General features: G+C 33.5%; 1 protein-coding gene across 4 annotated transcripts; it reads left to right on the top strand.

Annotated features, from left to right (window-relative positions):
* Nucleotides 1-8,723: 8,723 nt before the first annotated feature.
* Nucleotides 8,724-16,175, top strand: LOC149571014 (RAN GTPase-activating protein 2-like). 4 transcript variants are annotated; one of them, XM_089812582.1, is made up of 4 exons: nt 8,724-8,882; nt 9,031-10,861; nt 14,972-15,035; nt 15,337-16,175. In XM_089812582.1, the coding sequence occupies exon 2, from the start codon at nt 9,069-9,071 to the stop codon at nt 10,773-10,775; it is 1,707 nt and encodes a 568-aa protein (XP_089668708.1). In that variant the 5' UTR covers nt 8,724-8,882; nt 9,031-9,068; the 3' UTR covers nt 10,776-10,861; nt 14,972-15,035; nt 15,337-16,175. The 4 variants fall into 4 exon arrangements, with proteins under 4 accessions (XP_089668708.1, XP_089668707.1, XP_089668706.1 ...); XM_089812581.1 differs by having other exon boundaries at nt 14,972-15,065; XM_089812580.1 differs by lacking the exon at nt 14,972-15,035.
* Nucleotides 16,176-18,475: the final 2,300 nt, after the last annotated feature.

The raw sequence follows: 18,475 nt of genomic DNA, 5'->3' as shown, positions 1-18,475 counted from the left end.
GGCATATCAGGTTCATTCCCACTAGAGTCAGGTTCAATTGAGTTGGGTGCTATAGCAAATTTTTGTGGTGTGCCTGACATGGTGGTGACCTCTAGTACTAATGGCATGAAGACTAGAGATGTTGTATCAAAGACCATGTGTGATGTTGGTGAGCTGATAGTTGGCATGGTTCCTAATAGTAATACTACTCCCTTCGCAATGTCTTCAGAGGTAGTAGTCAGTTCCAACTTGGTTAATGATCGATTGCAGTTAGTTACATCTGGATTGCAGTCTAAGCCACTGACTGAGATTGGTGCATTCTATCGGCATTACACTGTGAGGTATGCTCATCTATCTACCTTTGATGACCATGTTGATGAGATGATGATACAGAGATGTATTTTGGTTCCTAGTGCTTATCATCAGTTATGGGATAGTTTGATGCCTCAGGATGAGAGTTGTGATGGGCATGACATGGTGATAGGTCCTGCAATTGACAGGTTGATAATACATGACTTAGAGCAGGAGTTTTGGAGTGATGCTTTAGCAGGTGTTGTTATTGATTCTACTCCTTTGGCTATGACATCTCTTGACTTAGCTGGTGATCAGTCACAGTGGGTTGTATCACTTCTTCATGGTGAGCTGTTGAATGAGGTTGGTTTTTTTTTATCAACATTATATTGCAGGGTATGTACATCAGTTAGCATTTGATCCTTGTGCTAAGGAGTTGATGGCAGACAAATTTGGTTTGGATTCCATTTCTTACTCTTTATCTTGTAATGTCTTTTCACCATCAGCAGTGTATGGGAGTTATGGTTATGAGATAGTGGCCGATGATTTGCAGAGTTGTGTTGACTGCAGGAGCTGTACAGTGTGTGGATTCTCCATACTTGGTACAGTTTCATTCGAGAGGGTTCACCATTGTTGCAAAGTTGGATTGTACATTCCATATAGGCCAGTGGGATGCGTTGATGGTATTTACTATGTTGGTAGTTTGATTTGTCCACTTTACTTGGGTTCTGATGTTCTAAGAGTTTGTGCCTCATGGTTTTTTGACTGTGGTAGTGGTGATTTCGGAGTTTGGTTGAGCTATAATTGTCAATTTGATTATGGATTCCTCTTGGTCATATTGCAGAGGATATTATAGGAGCCTGTGTTAATTGGTAGTAGTATAGTTCATGACTACATTTGGGATCCAGGTGGATTGATTGGTTTATTGTTCAGCCATTGCTTGAGGACAAGCAATGATTAGGAGGGGAGGACTTGTCATGTCCCCTTTTCAAATAATTAAAAAAGAAAATCTTTGCTAAGGCAGGCAGGCCCAAGAAAGTGAAGTTTCGGAAAAGGGGGTTAATCTTTGGAAATCGTTGGACTAATAAATGAAAATTATTATTAAAATAAGTTTCATTAACCTCTCTTGGATGTGAGTTACAGTTATGCCCTCTTTTAAGGGGTTTGGAGGCATTTTGGGCTCATTCTAGAACTTGATTTTTGCTCATTCTTTGTTATTCTTCAGAGGCTGCCAAACCTGTGGAGAAGGAGACCCAAGAACAAGAGTTTGCAGGTTTTCAGGGAGACCCAAGAATGGGAGTTTGCAGGTTTCCAGGAAGGCTAAGGATGGGAGTTTGAAGCCATTCCATGTGCATGCTCATACAGAGTATGCCTTTGTGCTGAACAGTGCAGATTTGTGAGTTTCCGGGTGTGTTTTTGTATGAGTTTGGTGTTTACAGTTGAGTATTTCATATCAGTTTGGGTTGCTGCTGTATATCAGACTTTTAAATGTTAAAATAGAGCTGAATATATATATTGGGACATGATTAAACTTCTGAGATAGATTATTAGTGTTTTTGGGGTGTTTCCGGGCATATTTTGTGCTATTTCGGGAGCCCGATGAGCATAGTTTTGGTCCTACATTTTCGATCTGTTGTGTAAAGGCTATACGGATCTGGAAATGTCAATTTGTAGGCTGTTATGCTGCTGAAAGTTCTGTAAAAATTTCCATTTTCAGATTCATTAATAATTTGTGAAGTTGTGAAGCTTTTAGCACTATTTTCAGCATACCCGATTTGGTGTTTCTTGAGGAATTTGGTGGATCTTTGGGATATTAGCTGTTTGATTTTAAAGATCTGATTAGAGGTTGGAAATATCATGTAAAATCAGAAAAGGGACATTTCAATAATAGTTTTTTAGTTATGAATAGTTGTCTTATCTAACTTCATACATAGTGAACTACCCCTGACCCCTTTTCTTCGCAGATATGTATCTTTAATATTTAATTAGTAGGAAAGGTCTATTCATCAATATATTTTTTTATATAAATAAAATATATGAAATATATTTATTAAGAACATAATTATTTATAACTATAATGTGTAAAAACTATATTCTAATTATTAAATATTCAAAATATGTATAGAATAAATTAAAACTATCATTATTTAATATATAGAAAATTAAATTAATAGTATATATATTTTAATTATTATAATTTAATTTTTTAAATATGAAAACTAAAATTCAATTTAATTTTCTATTAGAAATTAAATTATAAAAACTTAATCTAAAATATAATTCATATTAGCTATTTATTGAAATCATTAATAAAGGATAGCTATTTTGAATTTGGCACCCATTTATATGTCAAAATCTTAATATTAATTATAAATCAAATATATTAAAAAACTAATATAGACTACATAAAATATTTTCTAAAAAAATATAAAATTTAACTTGAGTAAAAAATAAATAGAAATAACAAGAGCTCTTTGCAAGCTAGTGTCCCTGCCTTCTTTTGGAGTCAGATTGGGGTTTTAGTTGTCAACATGTGTTCAAAAAGGAAATACAATTGTATATTTGTAGCTTCCCAGATAGAATTTTAATATCCTTTAGATGACCATTCTCGTCAAGGGTGAGAGTTTCAAGGTAGGGACAACTTGTGTTAGATAATGATATCATTGATATTGCTCTAGAAGCTATAAATACCTAAGAGATCAATTAAATAGTAAAAGTCATTCCCCAATAATTTCAAAAGGAATGAATGAATGTTCATAAATACAATAGCTTAATAGTCAAGTTACAATTGCCATACACTACAAAACTAAACCAATATATATAAAAAATAACTTTACCAACAAATGACTTTCTATATGAAATATTTATAACAAGTGCCACATAGTGGCTTAGTAATTGCCTTTAATAGTATTTGTTTTAGTTTTGATATAAATTTAGTTGTAATTTTATTATATATTTATTATATGTATCAAATATACTAATGTGTACTTTCATAATTTTTAATAATCATATTCAATTTTTTTCAAATATATTCTAACCTTAAATATAACCCTAACTCTAACTCTAACTCTAACTCCAACCCTTATTCTAACTCTATCTCTAACCCTAACCCTAACTCTTATTCTAACCCTAACTCTTATTCTAACCCTAACTATATTTATAACCCTAATTCTAACCCTTTCCCTAGTTCTTACCCTTACCCTAACCCTAACTCTATCGCTAATCCTAACTATATTTCTAACCCTAATTTTAACCCTAACCCTAATCCCAACTATAACTCTAATTTTAAACCTAACCCTAACCCTAACTCTCTTTGTGCCTACTCTCTAGATACACCTCATAATCTCTTTCTCTCTCTCTCTACATAAAACATGCCTCTATAAGAAACATAATATGAGCTCCTTCTTGTCTACATATATGCTCTCTCTCTCTCTCTCTCTCTCTCTCTCTCTCTCTCTCTCTCTCTCTCTCTCTCTCTCTCTAGGTGTGTGTATATACATATTATCACTTATTAAAAAATATATATATTTCTAGATACTTGTACATATAGGGTTAGGCTAAGGTATATAATTTAGTAAATGATTAGTACAATCATATATAGAGTAAGAGTTATAGTTAAGATCCAAGGTTTACAATTTCATTTATATGACACTCAGTGTTATGGTTAGGGTTAATAAGTGGTTAAATGTCACACTAAAATAAGGGACTGGATTAAGGGAAGTATGAGATTTAGGTGTAGTGTTGGAGTATTTGAAGTACAACTATGGTCAAATTTGGGATATATGTTATACAAATGACTCAAATAGTGGAAAAATTAATTCATGAAAGGGAAGTTATAAGTCCCAACATAACAATTCAGATGATGTTAAAAGTGTGAAAGAATATATAAGAGTCAATTTTATGAAAATTATTTCTCCATTATGATCCCCAACTCTAACCCTAACCCCAACCCCAACTCTATCTCCAACTTTAACTCTAACTCTAATTCTAACCCTAAACCTAACCCTAACCCTAGCCTTAATTCTAGCCCCAATTATAACCCTAACACTAATACTAACACTAACACTAAAACTAACACTAATTATAACCCTAACCCTAATGCTAACCCTAACTCTAACCATAACCCTTATGCTAACCATAATCCTAGCCCTAATTCTAATCCTACCTCTAACTCCAACTCTTGTTCTAATTCTAATTCTATCTCTAAATCTAGCTCAAATCCTACCTCTAAATCTAATCCTAACCCTAACCCTAACTTTATTTGTAACCCTAATTCTAGCCCTAACCCTAATTATTACCCTTACCCTAACTCTAGCTCCAACTCAATCTGTAACCCTAATTATATTTGTAACCCTAATTCTAACCCTAACCCTAATTCTAACTCTAACTCTAATTGTAACTCTAATTCTACCCCTAATCTTAACCCAAACCTATATAACCCTAACTCTAACCCTAATTCTAACCCTAACCCCAATTCTAGCTCTAACCCTAACCTAATTGTAACCCTAACTATAACTCTGTTCCTAACTCTAACCCTAACTATGACTCTAACTCTAATTCTTACCCTAATCCTAACCCTAACCCTAATTCTAACCCTAGCTCTAACTCTAATGCTAATTCTAATCCTAACCCTGATTCTTACCCTAAATCTAACTCTAACTCTAACTCTAACCCTAACTCCAACTCTAACTTTATCCCTGATTCTAACCCTACCCCTAATTCTAACCCTAACTCTAACTTTGACACTTTTTGTAATCCTAACCCCAATATTAACCCTCACCCTAACTTTGACTATAAACCTACCCCTAATCCTAACCCTAACACTATATATTACTCTAACTCTAACACTAACCCTGATTCTAATCCTAATCCTAGCCCTGACTCTTACCCTAATCCTAAATCTAATAAGGTAACTTTAACCCTAACCCTAATCTAACTCTGATCACAATTCTATCTCTAACTTTAACTCTAACTCTAACTTGAACCTTAACTCTAACTCTAATTCTAACTCTAACTCTTATACTAACACTAACACTATCTCTAATTTTAACTCTTACTCTAATTGTAACCCTAAGCCTAATGCTAATCCTAACCATAACTCTAACACTAACACTAATCCTAACTCTAATGCTAACCCTAACCATAACCCTAACACTAACCATAACCCTAACTCTAACACTAATTCTAATCATAACCTTAATTATAACCCTAAATATAACCCTAACTCTAACTCTAACTCTAATTCTAACTCCAACCCTTATTCTAACTCTAATTCTAACTCTATCTCTAACCCTAACCCTAACTTTTATTCTAACCCTAGCACTAACCCTAACTATATTTGTAACCCTAATTCTAACCCTCACCCTAATTCTTACCCTTACCCTAACCCTAAATCTATCTCTAATCCTAACTATATTTCTAACCCTAATTCTAACCCTAACCCTAATCCCAACTCTAACTCTAATTTTAAACCTAACCCTAACCCTAACTCTCTTTGTGCCTACTCTCTAGATACACCTCATAATCTCTTTTCTCTCCCTCTCTCTCTCTACATAAAACATGCCTCTATAAGAAACATAATATGAGCTCCTTCTTGTCTACATATACTCTCTCTCTCTCTCTCTCTCTCTCTCTCTCTCTCTCTCTGTGGGTGTGTGTATATACATATTATCACTTATAAAAATAAATATTATTTCTAGATACTTGTACATATAGGGTTAGGCTAAGGTATATAATTTAGTAAATGATTAGTACAATCATATATAGAGTAAGAGTTATAGTTAGGATCCAAGGTTTACAATTTCATTTATATGACACTCAGTGTTATGGTTATGGTTAATAATTGGTTAAATGTTACACTAAAATAAGGGATAGGGTTAAGGGAAGTATGAGATTTAGGTGTAGTGTTGGAGTATTTGGAGTACAACTATGATCAAATTTGGGATATATGTTATACAAATGACTCAAATAGTGGAAAAATTAATTCATGAAAGGGAAGTTATAAGTCCCAACACAACAATTCAAATGATGTTAAAAGTGTGAAAGAATATATAAGAGTCAATTTTATGAAAATTATTTCTCCATGATGATGTGAGAACATTATATATTGTTGAATTTTTAATAATGCTAATGCAATTTTTATTGCAATGATTAAGAATTGTAGTCAATAAATCTCCCTATCATTAAGGAATCTATTTAGACTTATGATTTTCTGTCTTAATTAATATATTTAGTAGCCACATATATAATCTAATTAAATAATGACAATATAAACTAAATATATGATTCATTTATTTTAAATTAATCACTAACTTTAATAAAATACAAATTTTATTGATAAGGTGACCTTCTTGTCCGCATCAACGATTAAATTTAATTATGAAACATTAAAAATATAAATATTTTGAAACATGCAAATATAAAACTATTATGAAACATACAAATCTAAACATGGAAATCAAAAGTATTTTGAAATATGCAAATCTAAAACTAATGTAAAACATGCAAATGTAAAACTAAATTGAAACATGCACATTAAAAATCTGCAAAAGAAATGTATTATCAAATATCTAAATCAAAAAGTTTTTGAATCCTAAATCTAAATCAAACATACAAGGCTAAACTATATGAAACTTTAATCTACTCCTATTAAAAAACTCTAATTGCTCAAATAATCTCCATCTCTTCCGCCCTGCAAAAACACAAAATGAAAATGAAATGAAGAGCATTTGTTTTATAATTTATGAGAGAACCCTCATATCTCCCAATAGATGTGTTTTGACATTCCATGAATTTGTTTCAAATTCCCCCACTCCTCACAAAAAATAAGCATGAATGTGCATGCAAAAATATATTTAACAAAAAGAAAATGTTTTATATTTAAAATTTTAATTAAGTTATTTCAACCCTATTTTCTTGCTTTCTATTTTTTTGGCCTTATTTTTTCAGGTTCTATTATTTCAGCATCCATTTGGCTTAATATTATTTTGGCTAGCTATTATTTTGAAAATTTTATTTTAGTTTATAATTCAATAATGTTAAAATATATACTAAATATATGATTTATCTACTTTAAATAAATCATTAACTTTAATAAACTATAAATTGTATTGATATGGTGGGATTCTCATCCAGATTAATCATAAAATTATGCTTTGAAACATGAAAATATAAATACTTAGAAACATGCAAATGTAAAACTATTGTGAAACATTCAAATTTAAAACATTCAAACCAAAACTATTTTGAAATATGAAAATCTAAAACTAATATGAAACATGCAAATATAAAACTAATTTGAAACATGCACTTTTAAAATATGTAAATGAAAAGTATTATAAAATATATAAATCAAATAGATTTTGAATACAAATCTAAATCTAAATCAAACATGCAAGACTAAACTATTAAATGTAAGCCTAAATAGTTATAAACAAAATTCTAAATCTAAATGAAATTAATTAAAATTGAAATCTAAATCAAAGTAGAATATTATAACTAATTTTGAATTTCAATTTACATCTACATCTAAATCTAAATAAAAATGTAAATAAAAAATAGAAATTTCACCTGCAAAAATGTTACTCCAAAACTTCAATCTAATCCTCCAATAACCTCCACCTCTTCCTTCCTGCAAAAACATAAAATGAAAATGAAATGGTGAGCCTTGGTTTTATAAATCCTGAGAGGCTCCTCATATCTCCTATCAGACATCTCTTGACATTCCACGAATTTGTTTCAAGTTCCCCCACTCCCCACAAAAAAAAAGTATGAATGTGCATGCAAAATTATATTTAACAAAAAAAAAAAATCATATTGAAATTATTTCGCCCCTATTTTTTCAGGCCCTACCTTTTCGGGCCCTACTTTTTCTGGCCTATTATTTCGTTTGTAACTCTCACCAAATCTTTTTGATTGCCAAATGGCATTCCATATTTTACTTTCATTTGTAACTCTCACCAAATCTTTTTGATTGCCAAATGGCATTCCATATTTTAATTTCGTTTGTAACTCTCACTCACCAAATCTTTTTGATTGCCAAATGGCATTCCATATTTTAATTTCGTTTGTAACTCTCACCAAATTCTTTTTCCTTACATGGATTATTCCTTGAAATATTCTTTGTGCTGGGAAGTATTTCTCCCATTTTATATGCTTCTCGGCATAATAAATATTTTAAAGTATCGTAAATTAAAAATTTAATTAATTTAATTAAATTAATTAATTTAATTAATTAATTTAATTAATTTAATTAATTAATTAATTAATTAAATAAATTAAATTAATTTAATTAATTTATTAATTAAATTAAATTAATTAATTTAATTAATTAATTTATTGAGTTTTGTTTTTAACGTAAAACAGGGCAGATACTAGAAGATGGATAGGCAAAAAAAACGTCACCATAAAAGGCGTGCAGAGCTAATGGTTGTGGGCGACAGATAGCGACGAGATTATTTTAATCGTCTTGCACTCTCATATTTTTGAACCATCGATTGCAGAACATACTTCTGCCTAACAAGTTTTCTGAGTTTGCATTGCATAAATCTATTGAATTTTCACCTTGCCAGACAAATTTGGAAATATATTGTAACGACTCCAGGAGTTTTCAGGTACATGATCCTGTATTGCTTTCTTTTTCTCGCAAAATTATTTTATCGAAATGTTTACCTGCAACTCCTCATTTTTTGAAATTAACACTATAATGATTGTATTCAGTCTATATATATTCAAAATCTCGTTTTGGGTGTTTTGGTACAGATCACAGAAACAGAGCTCTTTTTCTTTTGGTAAAGGTCATGGACACCATCCAGAGTCATGCAGATAGAATATCATTCACGAACCTCTCACCTCCAACAGAAAGGGCAGGAGAACATGCAGAAGAAATAGAAGATATAACAGATGCCTTTGAGCGAGGACCCCCTGCGGAGACAGAAAACCCTAATTTCATGGAAGCGTTCCCTGAAACAGATGAAAAAATAGTTGAAGAAGTCGATGAAGAAACGTTTCCTGAAACAGATGAAGAAACAGTTGAAGAAGGAGATGAAGAAGCAGATGACGAAATCGTTGAAGTGAGAGAAACTGAATTTGATATATCAAGAGGGAAATGGGGAGGACTTGTTGACGAACCTTTAGCCATAGAGCTCTTCAGGCCATTGGAAGAGCTCAAGAACTCTTGTACCAAGATATGCATTGGCAACCGCAGTTATGGAGTGGAGGCAGCCCTTGTTGCAAAAAGAGTCCTGATGGATATTCACAAAACTTTAAAAGATGTGGATCTTACAAATTTTTTGTGCGGAAGATCTGAGGAAGAGGCACTTGAGGTTATGAAAATATTTTCATCTGCTTTAGAAGGGTGCATGCTGAGATCCTTGACTCTTGATTTGGGGGAATTGGGAGAGAATGCCGTCGAAGCTTTTGCACCACTCTTGAAATCTCAGAAAAAGGTGGAAAATTTGGGATTCATTATTGGCAACATTTCCCTAGAAGCTTTCGGAGCCATTTTTGAACTTCTTCCATCTATTGAAAGGATTAATAGTTTCTTTGTCATTTACTCGGTAGAAGGAGACGATGTAGCAGAGACCTTTCTGGAACTTATTAAGAAATGCATTGCTCTGGACGATTTCGATTTCTCAGAAAACAACAATGGCATCTATGACGCTACGGCTTCAAGAGGAGCTTTGGGAAAAGGCAGTATGTTACAAATGAGCAATTTTACCAAAAACGTGCGCATGCTTCAGCTGAGCCAAGTCATCTCTGGACATCTAGGTCTCACAGACGTTGACTTAGGCTATATGAATCTTCAGGATGAAGGGATGATTGCTATTGCCCGCAGCCTGAAAGATACAGCTCCATCTTTAAGAGTTCTTGTGGTTGCAGGAAATCATATCACGCCAAAAGCAGCTCCAGCTTTAGCAGAATGTCTTGCTGTAAAGAACTTGCTAACCGCGTTTTATGCAGCAAACAATCAACTTAAGGATGAAGGGGTGATTGCTATTGCCCGCAGCCTCAAGGATAAAGCTCCATCCTTGAGAGTTCTTATCATTTCAGGAAATGAGATCACGCCAAAAGCAGCTCCAGCTTTAGCAGAATGCCTTGCTGATAAGAATTTGCTGACCGCATTTTATGCAGGAAACAATAAACTCGAGGATGATGGATCAGTTGTAATTTGCAAAGCCATTTCAGAAGGCCATGAGCAGCTCGAAGTACTTGATTTGAGTGCAAATGCTATGACTGGAATTGGGGCTAAGGCTGCTGCGGAAGCTATTGCAAACAAGCCCAATTTCAGTTGGCTTCGTATTTCTGAGAATTTCATTACCAAAAAAGGAATTGAGACCGTCAAAGATGTGCTCAGAAAAGGTACCAAGGGCGAATATGTACTTGGACGTTATCATCAATTTAAAGATGTGCTCAGAAAAGGTACCAAGGGCGAATATCAATTTAAATATGCTGGCATGCAATATGAATATAGAGCAGAGGGTATCACTGACAGCGATAGTGAGTGAGAGGAGAAAATGCAAAAACCGAAAGTGAGGTATGGCAGTGATAGTGACACTGAGTTGGATTAAAAAGTCCATAAACCAAAAATGAGGTATGGCATTAAGATCTCGAGTGCAGACATTTAGATTTGGGTGATTTTGGTTACTCCTAATCCCATGAAGCTGTTCTGTTTTAGTAACCACATCTTTATATTCGCAGTTTTCACTTCGTCAGTTTTTCACAATGAAAAAATTTGTGAGTTGTGTACAGAGGTAAATAAATATTAAATTGAATCTCTAATTTTTGTTTTGGTGTTTGAAGCTGCACAGAGTTCTGAAATTCGCTTTCTATTTTAATAAGTCAGATACAAATGTGAAAGTTAATTCATTTTCATATGTAATATAACATCATTTGTATGGTAAAATGAGATCATCAACACATGTTTCCTAGCTGTTGTGAACCTTCATGCATGCCCCAATTTAATTTTATATTTCAAATTGCATTCAACTTAGGTAGTACATGAATACGACCATCTGGGGTTATTGTTTGTTAGTCTATTTAAATGCAAATATTAAAATATATGATACCTAGCTAGGAAAACTAATCTAGAAGATTTGCTGAGAAGCCTCACTTTTGAAAATAATTAAAATGGTTTGAATTACCCCCAAAATCTTTCGCCTTGGTGGTCTTTTGAATAAATTAGAACTAATTTCTACCTCGACATCCCTGTTAACTCCCAATTTTTTTGAATATTTGCCTTCTTCTATACTGCAACTTGAGCTGGATCATTCACACATTGAACTGGCCAAAAAAGTGATTTTAAAATTCTAAATACAGAAAGACTATCGTAGGTGAAGTCCTTTTCAGCTCTTGGTAAACTAGAATACACTTCAGCTAAATTTTGGCCCTTTCATATACATGCCTTTTCTTCTCTAAATTTATTTACATTTTTTTCAATGTTTAATTGATATATAAGATCTATTTTCTGTGGAATTTTCCTATGTATTTAGATGAGTGAGAATCAAAATTATATCGGATATGTATTGTTTAATAAATTGCACTTGTTATCTATTAACTCCAGAGTTATAGGTAGTTTTTTTCAATTTTAAGAAAAGATCTGACAAATTGTCTCCAATTCAGGATGGACTAATCCAAAGATTTGACAAATTGTCTCCAATTCAGGATGGACTAATCCATTCTTCATTCATTTGGTGAATATCCCTGGTGTTTAAAGGATTGTCAATCTTATAAGAATTGAGGTAGGAAATACTCAAGGTTTAAGTGCCGAACAATGTTATTTAAGGCTTAAGTTAGTAATCAGTAAGATGCCTTTTCATTGTAGACCTGAAGAATCTTCCCTACCTAGTGTTTTCCTTGATGTTCTAGTACCCGATTCAGTCAATTGGCCAGCACCTATAAGATTACAAAGGTTTTTACAAATTGAAAGGTTCATTCAGGAAATGGAAAATGATGATTATAGATTTCATGTTATGTCTTTTAATGATAATGAGTGCACTGAAAGCCAAGGTAGCAATGAATATAATGAATCCGTAGAGCAAGATAATCTATCTTCCGAATGTGAAGAGGTGGATTCAAATGTTAATGAATCAAGTAATAGCAATCAGCATGGAGAAGATAGACATAAAAGAGAAGATAAATTTTGTTACAGTACATATGAAGTTGAAGAAAGTTGTAACAACAGTAGATCTAGTGATTCCATGATAAGAATGAATGTTGTAATAATACTGATTTTCTAGATTATTACACTAAGGATCCTGTTGTTGTAAGTTCTTCATGTTATCTAGATAATAACCATAGCCAGAAGAAGATTTGTGAGGCAATCTTCTTGAGCTCTGATGAAATCTCAGAATTGTTGGCTCGTGAGTTTGAAAAGCACGTATCTCTAAGGATCTTTATATGTTCTCTCATAATACTTTCTCATTCAATCAAATCAATTCCCCAAAGTTTGATGTAGAAAGAGATGTAGAATCCGAACAATCCTTGTCAGATTTTGGAGGTGTAGATGACTGTTCCTCAAATGTCTTTGCACATGACGATTTGTTGGATGTAGAGAATGTTAATGAAGGGAAGGTTAATGTTATTTCAGATTCTTTTCATGTTGATCTTGTTGAACATTGTTTTGATGTTTCATATGGTGAAGTGGAAAATAGTGAGTGTTGTCAATCCGATTATAGATTTCCTTTATATGCTGATAGGTCTTGTAAAGATAAGTTCAAGGTTTATTCCGACATTCAATTTGATGAAGAAAATGGTAGTGATCAACATAGTTTAGATCAGTACTTTCAGAATTAGTTTTCAATTTTGGTAACTAATCAGCTGTTTGAATGTGAAGAGGTTTCAGCAAAGGATAAATCTAATTCAGAGAGTAACATGGTTGCAAGTAGGCAACGATCAGATTTCACATACTCTTTATTTACGGAGGCACAAGGTGAGTTACAATCTGCTCCATGTAACTCGTTGAATGAAGTTGAATATGAGAACTTTGTGTTTCTGGTTGAAAGAATCCATGAGTCACTTAGTGATGATCAATTTCAGTCAGATATTAGTAGTGATCACGCTGATTCATATTTTCATAGTCAGCAAGATGAAGAAAGTAGTTCAAGTTTTTATATGCACTATGAGAATGATTTTATTTCACCTAATCTGCTGATGAAAAGATTTGATGTATGTGGTGAAACTGATGGGAATGAGAATTTCAGTTTACCTCAGGAGAATGTAAATGAGAATCAGGTTTTTGACAGAGGTAAGAAGTTGTGAAAAATGCAAACTTCTTTCTTTGTTTTACAAAGTCAGTTCACTACTGTTGCATCCCCGCAAATGGGAAGGCTAAACTAGTACACTAACCATTGACTACTTTGAGTGGCCAGGCCTGTGGGTCCTTCCTAACTCAACCTTTCCTGTTCACTTGTCTTTTCCCATTTCAGTTTGTTGTTTTGAACTTCTCAAAAGATTCCATTTTTTCTTTTGTCATTCCTATAGCAAGTTTGGTTCCTTTACTGTTCCCCACCATTTTCACCATTTCAAAAGAACACAGTGTTGTAAGAAGAGATGGAAACCCTCTCCTTCTTGTGAAATGAGGATATTTTCAAGCAAATGCAATTGGCAAGTGTAAAACCAAACTTTACAAACTTTGCCATCCTTGTCCTTGCCTTTGCTGAAGTGGGAGGTTTAGCACAGAGCGTAGACATTCATCAAAGCATTAAGGATAAAGAAATTTTGTTAGATGTTGTAATTGCAACTTGCAAATACCTTGATAGATATGTATGTAAAGCGTGGTATAACCATAGTAATGAGAATTGCCATGAAATCGCTTGAATCGCCAGTTTGGCAATTTGATTCATGGTTTGCATTTTTTTTGGAACCGGTGAATCAGTTCAGCGATTTCATGGCATGAATTGCCGATTCATGTGATTCATGTAAAAATTTGCGTGAATCATTTTTGTGAATTGCAAAAAATTGGTCGCAAAGGTAGGGAAAAAGTTGAGTCAAATTTTAATAAAAACACATCTTTTTTAATTGTTTTTTCGCCCTTCCTCTTTGTTTTAACCCTAAAGGGCCTTCTAATTATTTAACATGAGTAGAAGAGAGGAAAAGTGAGAGAGAAGAAGAGAAAAGAAAACCCACATGTTTGCAACTAGCAAGAAGGAAGAGCACCAAAAAAGGATACGTTTACAAAGACTAATAGACCTACATTTACAAATACAAATATTGATAGACCTACGTTTCATGGATCTTGATTCTTCATCTTACATACATTATGATTTGATGTCTTATGGATCTTCATCTTACATACATTCTATGATTTGACTTATTATGATCCAATGATTTCTACTTACTTCAGCTACAATTTACATTTTACGTGTAACGTAGTTACGTATCTGATGGATTTAACATTTATGTTTCATGTTTATGTATGTTAGCTTCTATTTGATGATGTTATAGTGTGTTTAAGTTATATTCAATAAAAGGGTGCATGAAATAAATTTTAAATTGTTAAAATCTCTAAATTTCAAGTGTTCTTAAATTTGCCGATTCATGGCCAATTCGATTCTGATTCATGGACGATTCCCGATTCAATTCGGCGTTGCGGATTCCAATCTGATTCCAATTCTTGTTACTTTGGGTATAACAAACAATGCACTTTGACTCTTTTAAAACATACCTTTAAGATATGCAATCTCATTGACTGCAATGGTTGCAGGATGTTCACAAAATGGATTTGTTGAAAGGACTTAAGAGACTCTCAAGGAAATCAAAATGCTATTGTGGGTGTCAAGCCAACTTCTATGACCTTTGTTCGTATCCTCCTTGGCCTAGGCTAAAATAGTAGCCTTTGAACAAGGCATTGGCATTCATTAAAGCATAATGAAAAGAGATTTTTTGTCATATAGTTGGAAATGTTTTGGTAGATACATAAGTAAAATGGGGAAGAATAGACTGTATATGTTAACTTGTTGACAGATTGCCACTAAGAGATGCCATCTCATGCAATTCCACTCTTTCAAGATACACTGTAAATTGATTTATCATATAGGCTGCTAATTTTTTTGAAAATGCAATTGGCAGGTGAAAAGCCACATTTAATGACTTTGTCAGTATGCTTCCTACTTGTGCCACCATGGGAGCATTGGAATAGGGAATGCACATCCACGCAAGCATATTGGAAAGGGGTTCTCTGTCATATATTACTAGTAAAGGATAGAATAATTTGTTAACTACTGTGGCTGTAGCTGCCCAGGTTGACATGCTTCCAAAATTTGGAAGGATACACAATGCATGTGTAATTGCCATGCATGCAAAATGTGGAAGCATAGACAAAGCATGTGTTACTGTCTTGGCAGACATTTATGTAAAATCTTGAAGCATGTAAAATGCATTTATAACTGCCATGAATGAAAACTGTGGGAAAAAATGTATACAGAATCTTGAAGCATATAACATACATTTCTAACTGCCCATATATGCAAAAAAATATGGCCAGACGTGTGCAAAATCTAGAAGCATATACATTGCATTTGTAACTGCCCATGTATGCAAAATTTTTAAGTATAGACGAGGCATGTGGAATTTGCCTGGATGGACATGGAAACATAGACAAAGCAAATGGACTATTTAACATAATGTCTTAGAGATGTCATCTGTCAAAAGCAATTGGCAGGTGTAAAGCCAAATTCCATAACCTTTCCCAGCTTCCTCCATGATTGTGAGAAAATGGGAGCTTTGGATTAGGGCATGAACATCCATCAAAACATAATGGGAAGAGATCAGATATTATAGCTGCCAGACATACGTGCAAAATATGGAAGAGTAGACAAGGCATGCAAATGTTATACAGAATGTTGTAAAGGGATGTCATCTTATTAAATTCCATGCTTGCAGGATATGCACAAATTTTAATTATTAAACACTTTCAAGCAAATTCAGTTAGCATGTGTAATGCAACATTTCACGGCCTTTGCCATTATCCTTCCCACCTATCTCGAAAATGGGAGTTTTGGAACAATGTATGGACACCCATCAAAGCATAGTGGAAAGGGGAGTTGTCATATATTACAGGTAAAAGATAGAAGAGTTTTGTCAAATATTGTGGCTTTAACTTTCCAGGTAGACATTTATGCATAATGTCGAAGAATAGAGAAGGCATGTGTAACTTCCATGTATGCAAAATGTGTAAGTATAGACAATTCATCTGTAATTGTCTAGGTAGACATGAAAATGTAAACAAGGCATGCATACTGTTTAAAATAATGACTTAGAGATGTCATCTCATGGAGTGAGATAATGGAAAATTCAATTAGTCAATGTAAAGCCAAATTCTACAAGGTTTGTTAGCATCCTTCCTATATTATAGGTAACACTAGAAGAAGGTTGTACCAAATCCAACAAAGCATAGTCAACAGGGGGTTTTCATTGTATATTATGGGTAAAGGTAGAAACTTTTTGTCGAATGTGGTGGCTGCAACTGCCCAGATAGACATGCTTTCAAAATGTGGAAGGAGATACAATGTATGTGTGACTGCCAATCTGTTGGTCTGTGTCTACTAGATTTTGTCAAATGTTACCATCATTTCCATTCACCTGAACTGTAAATGGGACTGAACTCCACTATGGCTTCTCAAAATCTGTTAGTAGCTGAACAGTTCAATCTGATCTGCTACTTCTTCAACCTTACTGCCTAGCTGCTCATTAAGTTGGCTGTCATCTGTAATAAGGTTATCCATTTGGATATCCTGATTTTCTATTTTAGTATCACATGAAGTGGATACCGACTATCACTATTCCTAATAGGATGGGTCTGTTTTTATAAAGATTCAACTACCCTTTAAATGCTAATCCTCCTCTGACCAAATTATTGTACTCCTTACTGTTACGTTCTGTCAGCATTGGCAAAGTGACTTCTCTTTGTTTTGTCCTGCATACATTCCAGATAGATGCCTATAGCTCGTCCCATTTGTCATATAATGAACCTTTGCATCCCAAAGAGGATCAATAATAACTCCAACTGTCTCATTTAAAGTGGCTTTTCTTTAACTATTGTGATGAGACCATGAGAAATAGTAAAATAGAAAAGCAATGCATGGTATGATCCTTGCCCATTTGATGTTTCTCTTTGGAGTCTTGACATCTTTCTTGAGTGTCTCTTGTAAGGATCTGCCCTTGAGGATTCGTTTGCTACCACCTATGTGATATCCCCATCAAAATAAGATCCATTTAATCAAAATATAGATAAATAATAAATCAATAAAATAATGATAATAATAATAATAGAGCTATAATTTATTATAATCATACTATAATATTGCATAATAAATGAGAATTAAATATTAATATAATGCAAATTAAATATTATTATATTAAATGATAAAATATAATATTTAGATTAATAACCATATAAAGTAAAATATTTTATGGATGTAATAATATAAATTTTAAAAGTAATATTATTATTAATAATAAAAATATTCTATATTATTAATATAATTAAGCCATAGGCGTTTCCTTATATGAACTGAAGGAGCTCTGATTGGTAATCAATGGTTGAAAGATACTAAAAATAGTGGATGACCATTGTACTGATTTGGACTGTCCGATTAGCAATCAACGGTTGAAAGATCCTGACAATAGGAATTGTGTGTTCATACCAGATCATGTGGCACCAATTTGCACATTGCAGCGGCCGAGAGTTTGTAGAAGACGGTGACAATAATGATTGAGCCGGACACCATCGGGTACTTCACTTTCTGTGCCATGGTGGAAATTGTATCGCATCTGATGTAGTTGAAGTAAACATTTATGAGTAGCTTATTTTGTATCTTTCGTCTATGCCCTGCATTAAAATCTACCAATCCTGCAATCCTATCCCCATTAGAGGCCTGCCTCTCTACAAAATTAGACTGAATAATGGCGTTTAATGCATCAACCATCATTCTTCTTTCTCTGGCATTAGCAACTCTTCTGCTAATTACAAACTATGTGAGGACCAACAATGGAAAGCCGCTGCATCCTCCATCTTGCCCAAAAAATTGGCATCTGCATCTTGTCAAAAAGAAGAAGCCCATTCACAGGATATTGGCCTTACTTTCCCAATGCTATGGACCCATCATGCATCTTTAGCTTGGCTTCCGCCTAGTCCTCATCATTTCCTCTTTAGAGATTGCAAAAGAAGCTTTACACCAAATGATTGATCCTTGGCTTTGCGCCCACA

The sequence above is a fragment of the Cupressus sempervirens genome, chromosome 2 (genome assembly GCF_028749045.1).
Source record: "Cupressus sempervirens isolate cs-2001-9-10 chromosome 2, ASM2874904v1, whole genome shotgun sequence".
Classification (NCBI taxonomy): Eukaryota; Viridiplantae; Streptophyta; class Pinopsida; order Cupressales; family Cupressaceae; genus Cupressus; species Cupressus sempervirens.
The sequence above is the reverse complement of the archived record's forward strand: the minus strand, read 5'-3'. Positions and strand labels throughout refer to the sequence as shown.

Excerpts from the sequence above, each read along its gene's own strand:
- LOC149571014 (XM_089812580.1), top strand. The coding sequence starts at position 9,069 with ATGGACACCATCCAGAGTCATGCAGATAGAATATCATTCACGAACCTC.